The 15,607-nt window shown below is 37.4% G+C and overlaps 1 protein-coding gene across 9 annotated transcripts in view; it reads right to left on the bottom strand.

Moving 5' to 3' along the window:
• Kdm4c (lysine demethylase 4C) overlaps positions 1-15,607 on the bottom strand; it is a 281,505-nt gene that overhangs the window by 96,622 nt on the left and 169,276 nt on the right. For all 9 annotated transcript variants that reach the window (XR_009585134.1, XM_060365727.1, XM_060365725.1 and 6 more), the window contains one exon: positions 10,066-10,236. Coding sequence is in view for 8 of the 9 variants with exons in the window: in XM_060365727.1 (XP_060221710.1) it covers positions 10,066-10,236 (171 nt within the window). In the remaining variant the exon portion in view is untranslated. The remainder of the gene's footprint in view (positions 1-10,065; positions 10,237-15,607) is intronic.

The following is a 15,607-nucleotide window of genomic DNA, read 5'->3' as shown; positions in this document are numbered from 1 at the left end:
GAAAGAAAGAAAGAAAGAGGAAGGAAGGAAGGAAGGAAGGAAGGAAGGAAGGAAGGAAGGAAGGAAGGAGGAAAGAAAGACTGCAGGGTCCTAGGGCTCTTATTGGGAGCTTTGAAAGGATCCCCTAGAAGTTGCTATCCTTGTTGTCTTAGCCTTGACCCCACTTCCTATGCCTATCACTATTTTATTCATTTATGCCACGAAGCAGACCATCTCAACTATCAGCTTAGGTATATAAAAGACATGTAAATGAATTCCTAGTAGTTCAGGACATCTAGTTTGAAGCTTACATAACCTGGAAGGATTCTAACAACTGCAGGGTAATTACCTGTTCCTAACTGGACTGTATGTAGCAGGGATTAACCAGACAGATGGGAAGCAATGTCATAATTGCTATGGCTCTATTAAGTGCTTGGCTGTCCAACATCTGAAATACCTTCTAGCAGTGTCTCCATAAAAGGCAGAGCTTGCCTGTCCTGATAAATACTGAGAGGTCACAAACTCTTCCCCAGTTAATAACCAATAGGAGTTTGGTTAGTTGGTTGCACCTGGATAGGAACTGGAACCTACAATCAGATCACCATTTCTTCTTCTAAGAGGTTTGGTTTTATGTTGAGGTCTTTGATCAACCTGGGCTCTAGTTTTGTGCAGGGTGATAAATATGGATCTATTTGCATTTTGCTACATGTAGACATCCAATGAGACCAGCCCCATTTGTTGATGCAAAAAAAAAAAAAAAAAAAAAAAAAAAAAAAAAAAATCAAGTAATCAAAGTAAAAAATGGGGTACAGAGATAAACAGAGAATTTTTAATAGAGGAATATCAAATGGTAGAAAAACACTTAAAGATATGCTCAACAACCTTACTCATCAGGGAAATGAAAATTAAAATGACCTTGAGTATTCACTTTATAACCAAGAGAATGGCTAAGATCAAAAACTCAAGTGACAACACATGCTGGAGAGGATGTGGAGAAAGGGGAACCCTCCTCCACTGCTGGTGGGAATGTAAACTTGTACAACCACTTTGGAAATCAATCAGGTGCTTTCTCCGACAATTAGGAATAGTGCTTCCTTAAGATCCAGCTATACCACTCCTGGCCATATATCCAAAATATGCTCAAGTACACAAGAAGAACATCTGCTCAACCATGTTCATAGCAGCTCTATTTGTAATAGCCAGAAGCTGGAAACAATTGAGATGTTCCTCAATTGAGGAATGGATACAGAAATTGTGGTCCTTTAACACAATGGAATACTACTCAGCAATTAAAAACAAGGAAATCATGAAATTTGCAGGCAAATGGTGGGATCTAGAGAAGATCTAGACCTGAGTGAGGTATCCCAGAACCAGAAAGTCACACATGGAATATACTCACTTATAAGAGGATATTAGACACATAATAAAATAAAAACATACTAAAATCTGTATACCTAAAGAAGCTAAGCAGGAAGGGGGACCCTGGGTAAGATGATCAGTCCTCTCTCAGAAAGCCAAACAAGATGGAAATCAGAAGAGGGAGAAAAAAGAACAGGACAGGAACCTACCACAGAGGGTCTCTGAAAGGCTCTACCTCATAGGGTATCAAAGCAGATGCTAAGGCTTACAGCCAAACTTTGGGCAGAGTGCAGGGAATCTTATGAAAGAAGGGGGAGATAGAAAGAACTGGAAGGGTGTGGCTCTCCATAAAGAGAATAACAGAATATGTCTCTATGAGTTGTTGGTCAGAAGGGTCCCAAAGGTCCCTCAAATCAATATAGGACTTTTGCTTACTCTTAGTTGTTTCACAGTGCTTGGAAGGCGTCTTGCAGGGTTCTGAGTGAGAAAGTCATCCATTCTCAACAAGCTATGTACCAGTGTGTTATAATACCAACCTGCCAAACAGCTGTGCCCAATAATGCAATAATGGCAAGACTGTTATTTAGATAACCAACTACTTCCTGATTAGATTTGAGGCCCATTTTGTAGGAGGGAATTCATGCATGGAACTACAAAGCTGCAAAAGACCACAGCTGGGTAGGTCACTGTCTAGATGAATGAGCATAGTACTGTGATTTTGCTGACAAAATATAATTTTAAAAAGCTTTCTAAATATTTATACTTATACTCACAGATTACTGCTTTCAGCTTTGATTATTAGAGAAGTTTCTTTCTTATCCTGAATCCAATTATTGCAGAGACTTGTAAACGGGTGCTAAGAATAAGTACCTGTTGAGTGTTTAGCCCTCTATGGCATATCTATGTAACCTCATTCTATACTCAGGAAACATTACAGAGCACAGGGTTAAAAATTTTTATATAGATATATAACTTTTTATATAGTTATATAAATAAATATATTATATACATATCAAATATGTTATATACATATACAGAGTGAGAAAGTCATATGTATATATGACTTTGTATACACACAAACACACACACACACACACACACACACACACACACACACACAAAGATGGAAACAGGTTGTAAAATGCTGTTTCCTAAAAAGGACATGATCATTGTACTCATGAAAGCTAGGGTTTCTTGCAAGAGAGTGGAACTAAATAGAGCCTGTAAACACTGCATGATAGATTGGAACTTGAGGCCACACACCTCTCTGAGAAGATATTTGAAGTTAATATACACTGTGGATAAGTTTATATTAATTTTTCTATTAATTAATTTAATCAATTTATAGCCTGATGAGGAGTCCCTCAATGTTAACAGCCATTAGTCAGCTAGACAAGCTCCAACTCCAGTAAGTAACCTAACATCCATCATGATTCCAAACCCAATGGGGGTTTCAATGGGGGTCTCTCTCTCCCTCATGCATGCATGCATACACACACACACACACACACACACACACACACACACACACACGTGCGCAAACCCACATACGCATAAAAAAAGACTTTTTTGGAAAGAAAAAGTTTTAGCAATAATGGAGAGAGAATAAGAGAGGGTAATATTGGGGCTGGAGAGATGGCTCAGTGGTTAAGAGCACTGTCCTTCCAAACAACCTGGGGTCAAGACCCAGCACCCACATGACAGCTCACAACTGACTGTAATACCTATTCCAAGAGATCTGACACCTTCACACAAATGCACATAAAGTTAAATAAATATCCTGCACAGATGTAGCCCATGACAGTTCAGTCTCCAAGTGGCTTCCATAGTAAAGGGAACAGGGACTGTCTCTGACATGAACTGATTGGCCTGCTCTTCGATCACCTCACCTTGAGGGGCGGCGGGACAGGGCAGCCTTACCAGGCCACAGAGGAAGCAGCCACTCCTGATGAGACCTAACAAAAGGATCAGAAGGAAGGTGGGGAGGACGTCCCCTATCAGTGGACTTAGGGAGGGGCATGTGTGGAGAAGGGAAAGGAAGGGAAGAATTGGGAGGGAGGTGGGAAAAAACCAGAGGGGGGATACAAAGTAAATAAAGTATAATTAATAAAAAATTAAAAAAAAAAAACAAAACTAAGGAAATAGAAGCAGTCATCAACAGTCTCCCTTCTAAAAAAAAGCCCTGGGCCAGATGCCAGATGGTTTCAGTGCAGAATTCTACCAGACCTTCAAAGGAGTGCTAATTCCAACTCTCTTCAAACTATTCCAGAAAACAGAAGCAGAAGGAACTTTACCAAACTCATTCTATGAAGCTACAGTCACCTTGATACCTAAACCACAAAAAGACCCAACAAAAAAAGAGAACTTCAGACCTATATCTCTTAGGAACATTGATGGAAAAACACTCAATAAAATACTTGCAAACCAAATACAAGAATACATAAAAGATATCATTCACCATGACCAACTAGGCTTCATCCCAGGCATGCAAGGGTGGTTCAATATACAGAAATCTATTAATGTAATCCACCATATAAACAAACTGAAGGAGAAAAACACCACATGATCATCTCCTTAGATGCCAAAAAAGCATTTCTCAAAGTCCAACATCCATTCATGTTTAAAGTCTTAGAGAGATCAGGGATACAAGGCACACACCTAAATATAACAAAGGCAATATACAGCAAGCCTATAGCCAACATCAAACTCAATGGAGAGAAATTTAAATCAATCCCACTGAAATCATGGACAAGGCAAGGCTGTCCACTCTCTCCATATCTATTCAATATAGTACTGGAAGTCCTAACTACAGCAATAAGACAACTAAAGGAGATCAAGTGGATAAAAATCGGAAAGGAAGAGGTCAAAGTTTCACTATTCACAGATTATATGATAGTATATCTGAGTGACCCCAAAAATTCAACCATAGAACTCCTTCAGCTCATAAACACCATCAGCACGATGATGGATACAAAAGCAACTCAAAAAAAATCAGAAGCCCTCCTGTATACCCAAGACAAAAGGGCAAAGAAAGAAATCATGGAAACAACATCCTTCACAATAGCCACCAATAACATAAAGTACTTTGGGGTGACTTTAACTAAGCAGGTGAAAAACCTGTTTGAAAAAAATGTCAAGTCTCTGAAGAAAGAACTTGGAGAAGATATCAGAAGATGGAAAGATCTCCCGTGCTCATGGATTCGTAGGATTAACATAGTGAAAATGGCCAGCCTGCCAAAAGCAGTCTACAGATTCAACACAATTCCCATCAAAATACCAACTCAATACTTTACAGACCTTGAAAGAAAGAAAGATTCTCAGCTTCATATGGAGAAACAAAACACCCAGAATCTTCAAAACGATCCTGTACAACAACAGATAATCTGGAGGCATCTCTATCCCCGATCTCAAGCTGCGCTACACAGCAACAGTAATAAAAACTGCATGGTACTGGCATAGAAACAGAAAGGAGGATCAATGGAACTGCATAGAAGACCCACAAATAAACCCAAACACCTATGAATACTTGATTTTCGACCAAGAAGCCAAAACCATTCAATGAAAAAAAGACAGCATCTTCAACAAATGGTGCTGGTCCGAATAGATGTCTACATGCAGAAAAATGAAAATAGACCCATATTTATCACCCTGCACAAAACTAAAGTCTAAGTGGATCAAAGACCTCAACATAAAACCAGATACTCTAAATCAGTTAGAAGAAAAAGTGGGGAAGACCTTGGAATTCATTGGCACAGGACACAAGTTCCTGAACTTAGAACACTAATAGCACAGGCTCTTAGAGCAACAATCAATAAATCGGACCTCATGAAACTGAAAAGCTTCTATAAAGCAAAAGACATTGTCATTAGAATAAAACGACAGCCTACAGACTGGGAAAGGATCTTCACCAGCCCTATATCTGATAGAGGGCTGATATCCAGTATATATAAAGAACTAAAGAAGCTGAAAAGCAACAAACCAAGTAATTCAATTAAAAAATGGGGTACAGAGCTAAACAGAGAATTCTCTGTAGAGGAATATGGAATGGCAGAGAAACACCTAAAGAGATGCTCAATGTCCTTAGCCATCAGAGAGATGGAAATCAAAACAACCCTGAGATTCCACTGTCAGAATGGCCAAGATGAAAAACTCAAGTGACAACATATGCTGGAGAGGTTGTGGAGAATCGGAAACTCTCCTCCACTGCTGATGGGAATGTAACCTTGTACAACCACTCTGGAATCAATCTGGTGTTTTCTCAGACAATTAGGAATAGCACTTCCTCAAGACCCAGCTATACCTCTCCTAGGGATATATACAAAATTTGCTGAAGTACACAACAAGGACATTTGCTCAATCACGTTCATTCGTAATAGCCAGAACCTAAAAACAACCCAGATGTCCCTCAATGGAGGAATGGATACAGAAATTGAGGTACTTTTACATAATGGAATACTACTCAGCAATTTGAAACTAGGAAATCATGAAATTTGCAGGCAAATGGTGGGATCTAGAGAAGATCACCCTGAGTGAGGTATCCCAGGAGCAGAAAGACACACATGGTATATACTCACTTATATAGTCCTAGAAGATAGGATAAATATACTAAAATATGTGCACTTAAAGAAGATAAACAAGAAAGAAGACCAGGGGTAAGATGATGATCAATCCTCAGTTAGAAAGACAAATGGGATGGACATGCAAAGTAGGAGAAAACAAGAAACAGGATAGGAGCCTACCACAGAGGGCATCTGAAAGACTCTACCTAGCAGTGTATCAAAGCAGATACTAAGAGTCATAACCAAACCTCTGGGAGAGTGCAGGGAATTATATGAAAGAAAGGAGAGTTAGTATGACCTGGAGAGGACAAAATATGTCAGGGCATGGCGGTCCTCTATGAGACTGTTTCTCCAACTGAGGACCATGTATAGATATAACCTAGAACCCCTGTTTGGATGTAGCCCATGGTAGCTCAGTATCCAGTTGGTTTTCCCTAGTAAGGGAAAGAGGAACTATTTCTGACATGAACTCAAGGACTGGTTCCTTTACCTCTCCCTGCCCTCAAGGGAGGAACAGCCTTGCTAGGTCTTAGAGTACATTGCAGCCAGTCCTGAAGATACCTGACAAGCTAGAGTCAGATGGAAGGGGAGGAGGACCTCCCCTAGCAGTGGACTTGGAAAGGGACAGGGAGGAGATGAGGGAGGGAAGATGTTATTGAGAGGGAAAGAGGGAGGGGGCTACGGCTGGGACACAATGTAAATATCTTGTGATTAATATTAAAAAAATAAAAATTAAAAAAATAAAATGTAATTAATGTAAAAAAATAAAAATTTTACAAAAATGAAAAAAAGAGAGGGTAATATTTGATGTGCAGGTTCAAAATACATTAAATGAATCAGATTATTAATTACTAATTGAAACCTCAAGAAATGATGGATTTAAAATTTTTGATAATGCAATCTGAAATTATCCAGTTAGAAAAAAATTAAGGAGAAAGTGAAGGATAAACTTAAAAAAAAAAAGAACCCTTTTTACTGTTAAACAGAAAATGTATTCATATGAAAAACATACAAGTGATGAATCTGAAAATCATATAATCACATATGATTAATAACTCCAGATATAAATAGTAACATTTTTGTATATTTCCTTTGAAGATTTTTCCTTTACATATTTATACATAATTTATACCACACTGCATATATACAAGCTGTGAGTTTTTATAATGGTCTCTATATGCTGCAAAAAGGAGCATCTTTGATAAATGGTGAGAACTGATAAAGGGTTGAAAGTTACACTAATCTATGAGTGTTATGATAACTCTTCAGAATATAATTAGGAATACTGGTTTAGGAAAGTGACAGTGTCTCCCATAGGGGTATGACCTTACCAGCTACAAAATAGTTGGGTAGGTTTACAGTACTAGCATGTATTCCCTCCCATTGAGTTGGCCTAGGTGTCATTACTGTACCCTTGGGACATGTTGCTGGTCACTGCTGTGGTATGTAGGCTTTACAGCTGTGTAACAGCGTAGGAGTATTCACACTTTTCTCCTTGGCAATTTACATAGCACCTTTTGAAACTATAAGAGATGGTCCTCAGGGAGGAGGCTTCCTGGCCAGTTTCAGCTCAATTCCTCTATGTCCTGTGTTCAAAGCATGTGTGGTGTATCCACAACAGGGTCTTAACTTCAAGTTCTAAAATGCAATCAAGAGCAATGATTCCCAATATTATTTTGGGAAATTCTTAAACTCCTCTGAACAAAAAATGGCCATGATGTTTCCCATGACTGAAGCTGGGGGTTTGGTAGCTAGTCTACTTCTCACTAGGAGGATATAATCTCCCTAAGAATCAAAACTGTAGCCATCCATTCATCTGTCTATCCAACTATCTATCCAAACACCCACTATTCATCCACCCACTATGTATCCATGTACCTATCTCACACATGTATTATGTAAATATGTACATATACAAAATATATAATGTATGCATGTTACGTTAACACAAAACACTATAATAAAATTTATTATACCAGACATTATTGGAGAGGGAACAGACTAGGTAAAACTGGAGAAAACGTTGGAGTTGATCTGGAGCCACTATGTATTCAAGTGGTTCAATTACTTAACCCCCAAGATCTTTATTATCCTATGAGCAAATTCTCACAAGTGCAAAATGACTTTGTGCAAACCTTGCCCCCCAAATTATCCCTGATTGGATAATAAAAATTGCTGATAACCTGTAGATAGGCAGAGAACACAGTAGAAGTTAGGACTTCCTGGGGCGGGGGTGGAAAAAGGAATTCTGGGAAGAAAGAGCAAAGTTTCTTGTTTATTTGTTTTTCACCAGGGGGCATGAGTGAAGACTGAAGGATGTGACTACACACCTGGAATGCATAGCTAACCACGTGGCTGGGTAGGGCTAAGTAGTCTGGTTAAATTAGATAAGCTAGTTAAGAGTCTGCCCAGCTACATCCTAAACTTTGAAATATTAAAAGGTCTTAGTGTGTTTATTTTTTATGGCTGATTGAGTGCCAGGGTCCTACTACAAGAAAATATTTTTAAGTTATACATTGCATTAAGGACTATTATACAAACATAAACACAAACTCTTGGAGCACAATAAAATTAAAATTTATTTTATCAGTTAAAATAAGCTTTTGAACAAAGGAAACATAATTGTGTAGTAAGCACTTGAAAAAAAGCTCAAATCGTTACTCAGTAGGTAAATGTAGATTAAGTCACATGGAGATATGACTACACATCCACTGTAATGGTTATTATGGACAAGACTGAGAATATAGGGGCAGGCAAAAATGTCCAGAAGCTAAAAGCCTCAAAGGTTGCTTCTAGGGGTAAGCTCATTAAACAAATCGCCTTGAAATAATTACCCAAAGTGAAGATAAACTTCCTTTGGTGAGGAGGTATATCTCTGAACAAAAAGCATCTGATATAATGTCTCTGAGTGAGCAGTTAATCTCCTACCCAGGACATAATGGCAACCACATACTTTTCTTCAGAAGATTACTAGTGCCAAATAGTTTTTTCTTCCACCATGGGTTCTAGAATCATACTTAGCCTTATTTCAGTACCTTGTCTTTCTCTAGAAAGATTGTTATTTATTTTTAATTTTTTATGTGTATGAGTGTTTCCTGAATATAGTAAGTGCACCACACACTTGAAGTGTTAAACGAGATCAGAAAAAGGTCTCATAGGATCTTCTGGAACTAGAGTTACAACTGTCAGCTACCATAGAGATGCTATAAACTGAACCCTGCCCTCTGCAAGGGCAATAAGTTTCTTAACAACTCCTGCTTCACTGAAGGAATAACAATAACACTGATAGACTGGCTAGCTGGGCTCTCTGGGAACTGATCTCTGTATAAAGTCTCCTTTCTGTGAATCCCAAAACAGCCGTACTTACTAAACTGGACATTTTCACCAGCTTCTCTGAATGAGCCTGAGCTTGAGCCACAACTGACTGAATGCCACAAGCTCTTTTCCTGTTATTTTTGGTACCTTCGTGTGAAATAACCAATAAATTAATCATATTACCAAATCATATTAATAAACAGAGCAGGATGGTTCACATTAGTAATCCCAGTATTAGTGAAGTTGAGGCCAGAGGATCTTTCCCTGGTAGTTAACAGCCTGAGCTATATAGTAAGATTTAGGCTAGCCTGAGCTATGTAAAAAGGTCCTATCTCCCAATCTCTTTATCAAAGTCAGAAAAGCTTTTCTGGGTGATTAGGGCCAGGAAGAGTGCTTTCTGGTTGATATATGCTATGTAAGCTCCACACAAAATGACCACCTTGTCTTGTGTCATGTGAGAGTTCAGAAAGAAAGCACTCATCACTTGGGAGGCAGAAGCAGGCAGATCTCTGAGTTTTAGGCCATCCTGGTCTACAGAGTGCATTCCAGGATAGCTATGGCTATCCAGAGAAACCGTGTCTGGAAAACCAAAACAAAACAAAAAAGAAAGCAAACAAAAAACCCAGACCAAACAAACAAACAAAACCCCCAGTCTTGGATACTTTTCTGTTGTAGCACAAAAAAGCAAAGAATATATCTTATGTTCCTTGACTACATAAAATTTCTCAGAAGAACTTGAAAAGAGCCTATGTGGTCATCTGCATACTACTAAAGATAAAGTAAAAATTATCAGTAATGGACAATCAGTTACAAACATTTCTTAGGGATCTACACCCAGAGAAAACCTACTTACCACAATATCCTCAGGAAATGTGTCTCTACTGAAAGAGCCATCATCAAACATGACCTCATAGAAAGTTTGAGATGTCACATCTATCACTCTGCAGCTGTAGTAACGAGTGTTTCTATGCTTTGTGATGACCGTCTGACCTACAGAGATGACTTTCTCACAAGTTTTTGACTTCTGTGAGGTAGAAAAAAAGGGAAGAACAAAAATAAAAATTATTTATTTAGGAAGCAATAATTGACCTTATCAAGTTATAGTATTTTAAATTTAGTAATGAGAGAATAATTTCAAATTTAAATAAATTAGTACAAACATAAATCACATACCCTTTAACAGGTATCAAGATTAATGTACTATTGGTTGGTCATTGCTTACTATTATCTAATAACTAGTATCTTATGATTTGTTTTATTCTCTGAACACTTGGTGTGCAATAGAAGGACAGAGATTATGTTTCATGTGTGCATAATTCTGCCTCTGTGGCTAATCTTCAGCAAGCTCTGTAGCATTTAGCCCTACACTTCAATCCCCTATGTTTTTTTAAAGTTACTTTAAAGCCATGTATATAATGGTGCTTATCATATGAATATTTTGATTTTTTTTTTTTTAAGAACACTGACATGATACTTTAATCCACCACCTGGATTCAACTTGGTTAAATGACCTCATAATGACTTTGGAGGTTTCCTGTCTACTTCCCTGAAACTTTGTAGGACCCATTCCCCACTTCAGCCTTGTTTATCTGCCACATCATTTTAAACTCATTTAATCTCATTTCTATACGCCTTCTTTGTTTTTGTTTCATTAATGGTAATGATAAATTAAAAATATAAACTTTCTTCTGCTTCTTTTTAATATGTATCTGTGTAACATTTTCCCATAACTATATACAGTCCAGAATCCTATATTCTTTCTCAGGATATTTCCTCTGAGGATACATGATGTTTGCATTTGTTTCAATGTTACTTTGAATTCTAAATCTATTTCCCTAGCTACTTACTATTTTTTTTTCATAGTAAAATGCAATCTACATGGACATTTTCTTACTAAGCAAAGATCATGATGCTTATACAACTTTGTTTAGATTTAGCACCCAAAAAGTCTCACTTATTCTTTATATATGGATGGTGGCCTATATGACCAAACTGAGTTCAGGTAGAAAATTAAATTATCATGTCAGTTTTCATCTTCTTGAAGGATTACTGTCTAGAACTGTAATTGTATAAAAGAGTACCTCATTCTTAAAAAACAAAACAAAACAACAACAACAACAAAAAAAAAACCCTATTATCTACCTACCTACCCTTACCTACACAATATCAACATGGGCTGATTAATTTCTTACCTCCTATTGTATCTAAGTTGTATTGTATTTTATTATTTGTTGCTCAGTTGTCCCACATTTGCCCAACATAGCTTTAAATGTATGTATGTATATATTAGCAGTTCTCTGCTACATAGCCTGAGAAGTTTTACATCTCTGCACTCAGCCATTATGGGAGGTTCATTTTGGAGGGCAATGTTTTTTCAGGACCTCAGGTAGAAGAAAGGGCTGCAGATGTTTTTCACAAGAACTGTGCAAGTCTGAACATGCATAATACTATGTAAGACACTATATAAATGCTATTATTCTATTATAATCCTTATCTATGTTCATACACGGTCAGGAGGGGACCAAAGCAGTAAGTATGCCATAAAGATACACTGCCCATTAAACACAGTAGAAGACTACACTAACTAAATTTTTTTGGATTTCAAGAGAAATGACTAAGGGAAAGTAAAAGGAAAGTTAATTGAAAATTTCCTACACCTCATCACAACAGTTTAGTGTAGATTATCTGTAGCATAAGTTAATCGGTGGCAACAAATCTGGGAAATTGTCCAAGTTTATTTTCGTTGGAATACATGTGAAAGCGTGTCTCTGTATATTTGATTTTTGATTGCTAAAATGGCAAGGAGTGCTAGCGTACTAGCTAGATATTGGTATTATTATTTCTATGGCCCATCATGGTCTCACATGTTGTAAACATTCCTCCTTCCTCACTTGCCTATTGGATGTAATAAAGAGCTGATGGCCAATATATAGGGAGGAAGTGAAAGGCATAACTTCCAGGAGATAGAGGATCTCTAGGATAGGCATTGGTGGGAGATTCACCAGTGGACACAGAGGTAAAAGGACGAAAGCAGGAGCAGAGAGGCAAAGCTAGCCACATGGCAGGACATAGTGCCTGGATTAGTTGGGGTAAGGTAGACGGTTGGGAATCTGCCCAGCTAAAATGCCTAAGCTTTAAATATTAAAAGCCTCTGTGTCATTATTTGTACCACTGATGGTTCTCAAAGTCCTGCTATATATTTTTAATTATGTAAACTATACATCTGCCAGTCTTCCAGGTGTTAACTTGGACAACAAAGGAAACAATCCACTGAGGAAAAACACAGAGTGAAAAAGGATCTTCGCTAAATATACATCTGACTAAGGATTAATACCCAGAATATATAAGAACTCAAAAAACCAAAAAGCAACATCCACAAATGATTCAATTTAAGAAAATATGCTATAGATCTAAACAGAGATCTCAACAGAAGAAATAAAAATGGCTAAGAAATATTTTTAAGTGTTCAACATTCTTAACAATTAGGGACATAAAACAACTTTATGCTTTCATTAACAACTATGAACAATCACAGAGAGAATGTAAGGAAAAGGAAATTCTCATTCACTATTAGCGAAAATGTACACTAGTACAACCACTTTGGAGATCAGTGTGAAGAATGTTCAAAAGCTAAAAATAAATCTATCATATAACCCAGCAATACCGCTCCTTGACTCAAAGGTCTTGATGCCCTCTCCATACCACAGATATTTGCTTAGCCAAGTTTACTGCTACCGATTAACAATAGTTAGAAAATGGAAACAACTTACATGACCTTCAACTGATAAATAAGGAATGGGTAGGAAATAATACACAAAGAAGTATTATTTAGCTATAAAAAAAAAAAAAGCTGAAGTCATGAAATGTTCAGATAAATGGATGAACCTAAAATATTGAGTATGGTAGCCTATACCCAGTAAGACAAACACCAAATTTTCTCTTTCATCGCTTCCTAGCTCCACATACGCAGATGAGAATACAAACTAGAGTAACCACAGAAATCAGCAAAGTAAAAGGGGAACCATGGTAGTGTGGAGACTTGAGAGGAAAATAGCTGAATATAGGTGATATGGAGGGGGGATTTAATGAGAAACAGAAATAACACTAAGGATATTTTTAAAGCCTTAAGAAATCGTATTACTTTATATTTACCAAAATTAAACAATGCATGTAATATAAATATATGTCATCTTAAATGAAGTTATCCCACTTGGGCTCACAGTTTTCCCCCATAAGAGTTATCTAACAAAACCTGCCAGTATCAGGCATGAGGCACCAAAGTAATGCTAAATAGACTCAGTGTATTGTACATGTGTGCGTACCCACACATACACCACATACAAGTAGTAAAGAAATAAAAGTTATCTATTTGAGAGGGAGGGGTTAGAAGGAGGTTGGAATGGTTGGAAGGAGGAAGGAAAGCAAGGAAAATGATGCAATTATATTTTAACTGAAATTAAAAAACATTAAAGAATCATTAAATTTTTATTACTTGAGTATACTGAATTTCCTATTAGTAATTGCAAACCTTGGATCTACTGGACAATTTCTAAAGATTCTGTAAAAGGGCACTGCAATAATTAAGAGCATACATGAATACTTATTTTGCTTAACTGTGACAATGAACCTTATAACCTACTTGTTTTTATCATCAGCTTTGTGTGTGTGTGCGTGTGTGTGTTGGCCTAAGGCAGTTTTATTTGGTCTAAGACAATTCTTTGTTTCATAAGGCTTAGAGTAGCCAAAATGTACATGCCTGTTCTTGAATATGTAATAGGAAACAGAAATAGAAAGTCTGGTGACTTGATTAAGAATGTCCCCCATACACTCAGGTTGAATGATTGGTCCCCAGTTAGTGAAACTGCTTGGCAAGAATTAGGAGATGTGGCTTGTTGAAGAAGGGGTGACACTGAGAGTGGGCTTTGAGGTTTGAAAAGTCCATACCATGCCCAGTGTCTGTTTCCTACTGCTGCTATTGCCACCTGCTGCTCTAGCACCATGCCTGTTTGCATGCTGCTATGCATTCACCATGATGACCACAGGCTAACTAACTGAAACTGTAAGTGAGCCCTCAATTAAATGCTTTCCTTTGTAAGTTGCCTTGGTTATGGTGTCTCTACACAGCAATAGAACAACAACTAAGAGAGAAGTTGGAACCAGTGACTGAGCTACTTTTGTGCCAGGTCTGATCACACTGTTTATTGGGAAAATCTCTCTGAAACTGTCCCATTTTGAATGCTTTCTTTTATAAAGTCCCTTGGTCATGGTGTCTCTTCACAGAAATAAAACAATAACTAAGCGATACATAATGTTGAATAAGCTTCTATAGCTAAATTAATTATATACAAGACGAACAGAATTTGTCTTAAGAATATTCCTTTAACTATATAAAGCAAACACTAGGGAAAACAGGAAAAATAAAAGTAGAAGCCTGTAAATAAAAATAGAAATCTCATTAAAGTAGTAGTAGGCCTATATTTTATTTCACCTAAATTGTACAGGTTTTGTTATAGAAAACAGCCAGCTCAGGAGCTAGGCCTAATTTTACTTTTTGGTTTTTATGGCTATGATTAAACCCATTAATCTCAAAGAGTCAAGGCACAGTTGAAAACATAGACAAACTAGTTTCTATTTTAAGAGCATGTCCTCTACCATTCATCATCATCATCATCATCATCATCATCATCATCATCATCATCATCACCATCACCATCACCATCACCAAAAGTTGAACTGGAACACTGTTATATTTGAACAGGAAAAAAACATATACTTCAGGAGAAGCAATTTTTAACAGAAGTTGCCATGAGACTTCATAATTACTTTCCTACTGCTGTGACAATGCATCACAATTAAGGCAAGTTATAAAAGAAAGCATTTCATTTGGGTGCTCATAGATTCCATGACCATCATAGTGAGGATTATGGCAATAGGCAAAAAGATGGTGCAAGAGTGATGGATGGCTTAGAGCTTATAACTGATTCACAGCATTATATCAAAGAGAAAGGGAGAGAGAGGAAGAGGGGGAGGGGAAAAGGGGAAGGAGAGAGAGAGAGAGAGAAAAAAGGGAATGGGCAGAATATGCTAACTAGGGTCAGCATGGGTCTTTTGAAACCTCAAAGCCACACTGAGTGACACAATTCCCCCACCCCCACTCCAAACTGACACTAATTCTTCTCTGAAGGTAATTCTCATTCAAACCACCACAATCATTCTAGCTAGATTCCAAATTTGGAGAAAGAATCCATACTAAAGTCTAATTGAAAAATGGGTAAGTATAGCTACAAGTATAACATTTCAAGAACCTAGTTACCTGTAGAGGGACAGAGGCATTTACAAACCCAACAATTTCATTTATTTATTTGCTTGTTTGTTTATGCATGCTTCGTAAGAAA

This window comes from Meriones unguiculatus, chromosome 12 (assembly GCF_030254825.1).
Source record: "Meriones unguiculatus strain TT.TT164.6M chromosome 12, Bangor_MerUng_6.1, whole genome shotgun sequence".
NCBI classification, from domain to species: Eukaryota; Metazoa; Chordata; class Mammalia; order Rodentia; family Muridae; genus Meriones; species Meriones unguiculatus.
The sequence above is the reverse complement of the archived record's forward strand: the minus strand, read 5'-3'. Positions and strand labels throughout refer to the sequence as shown.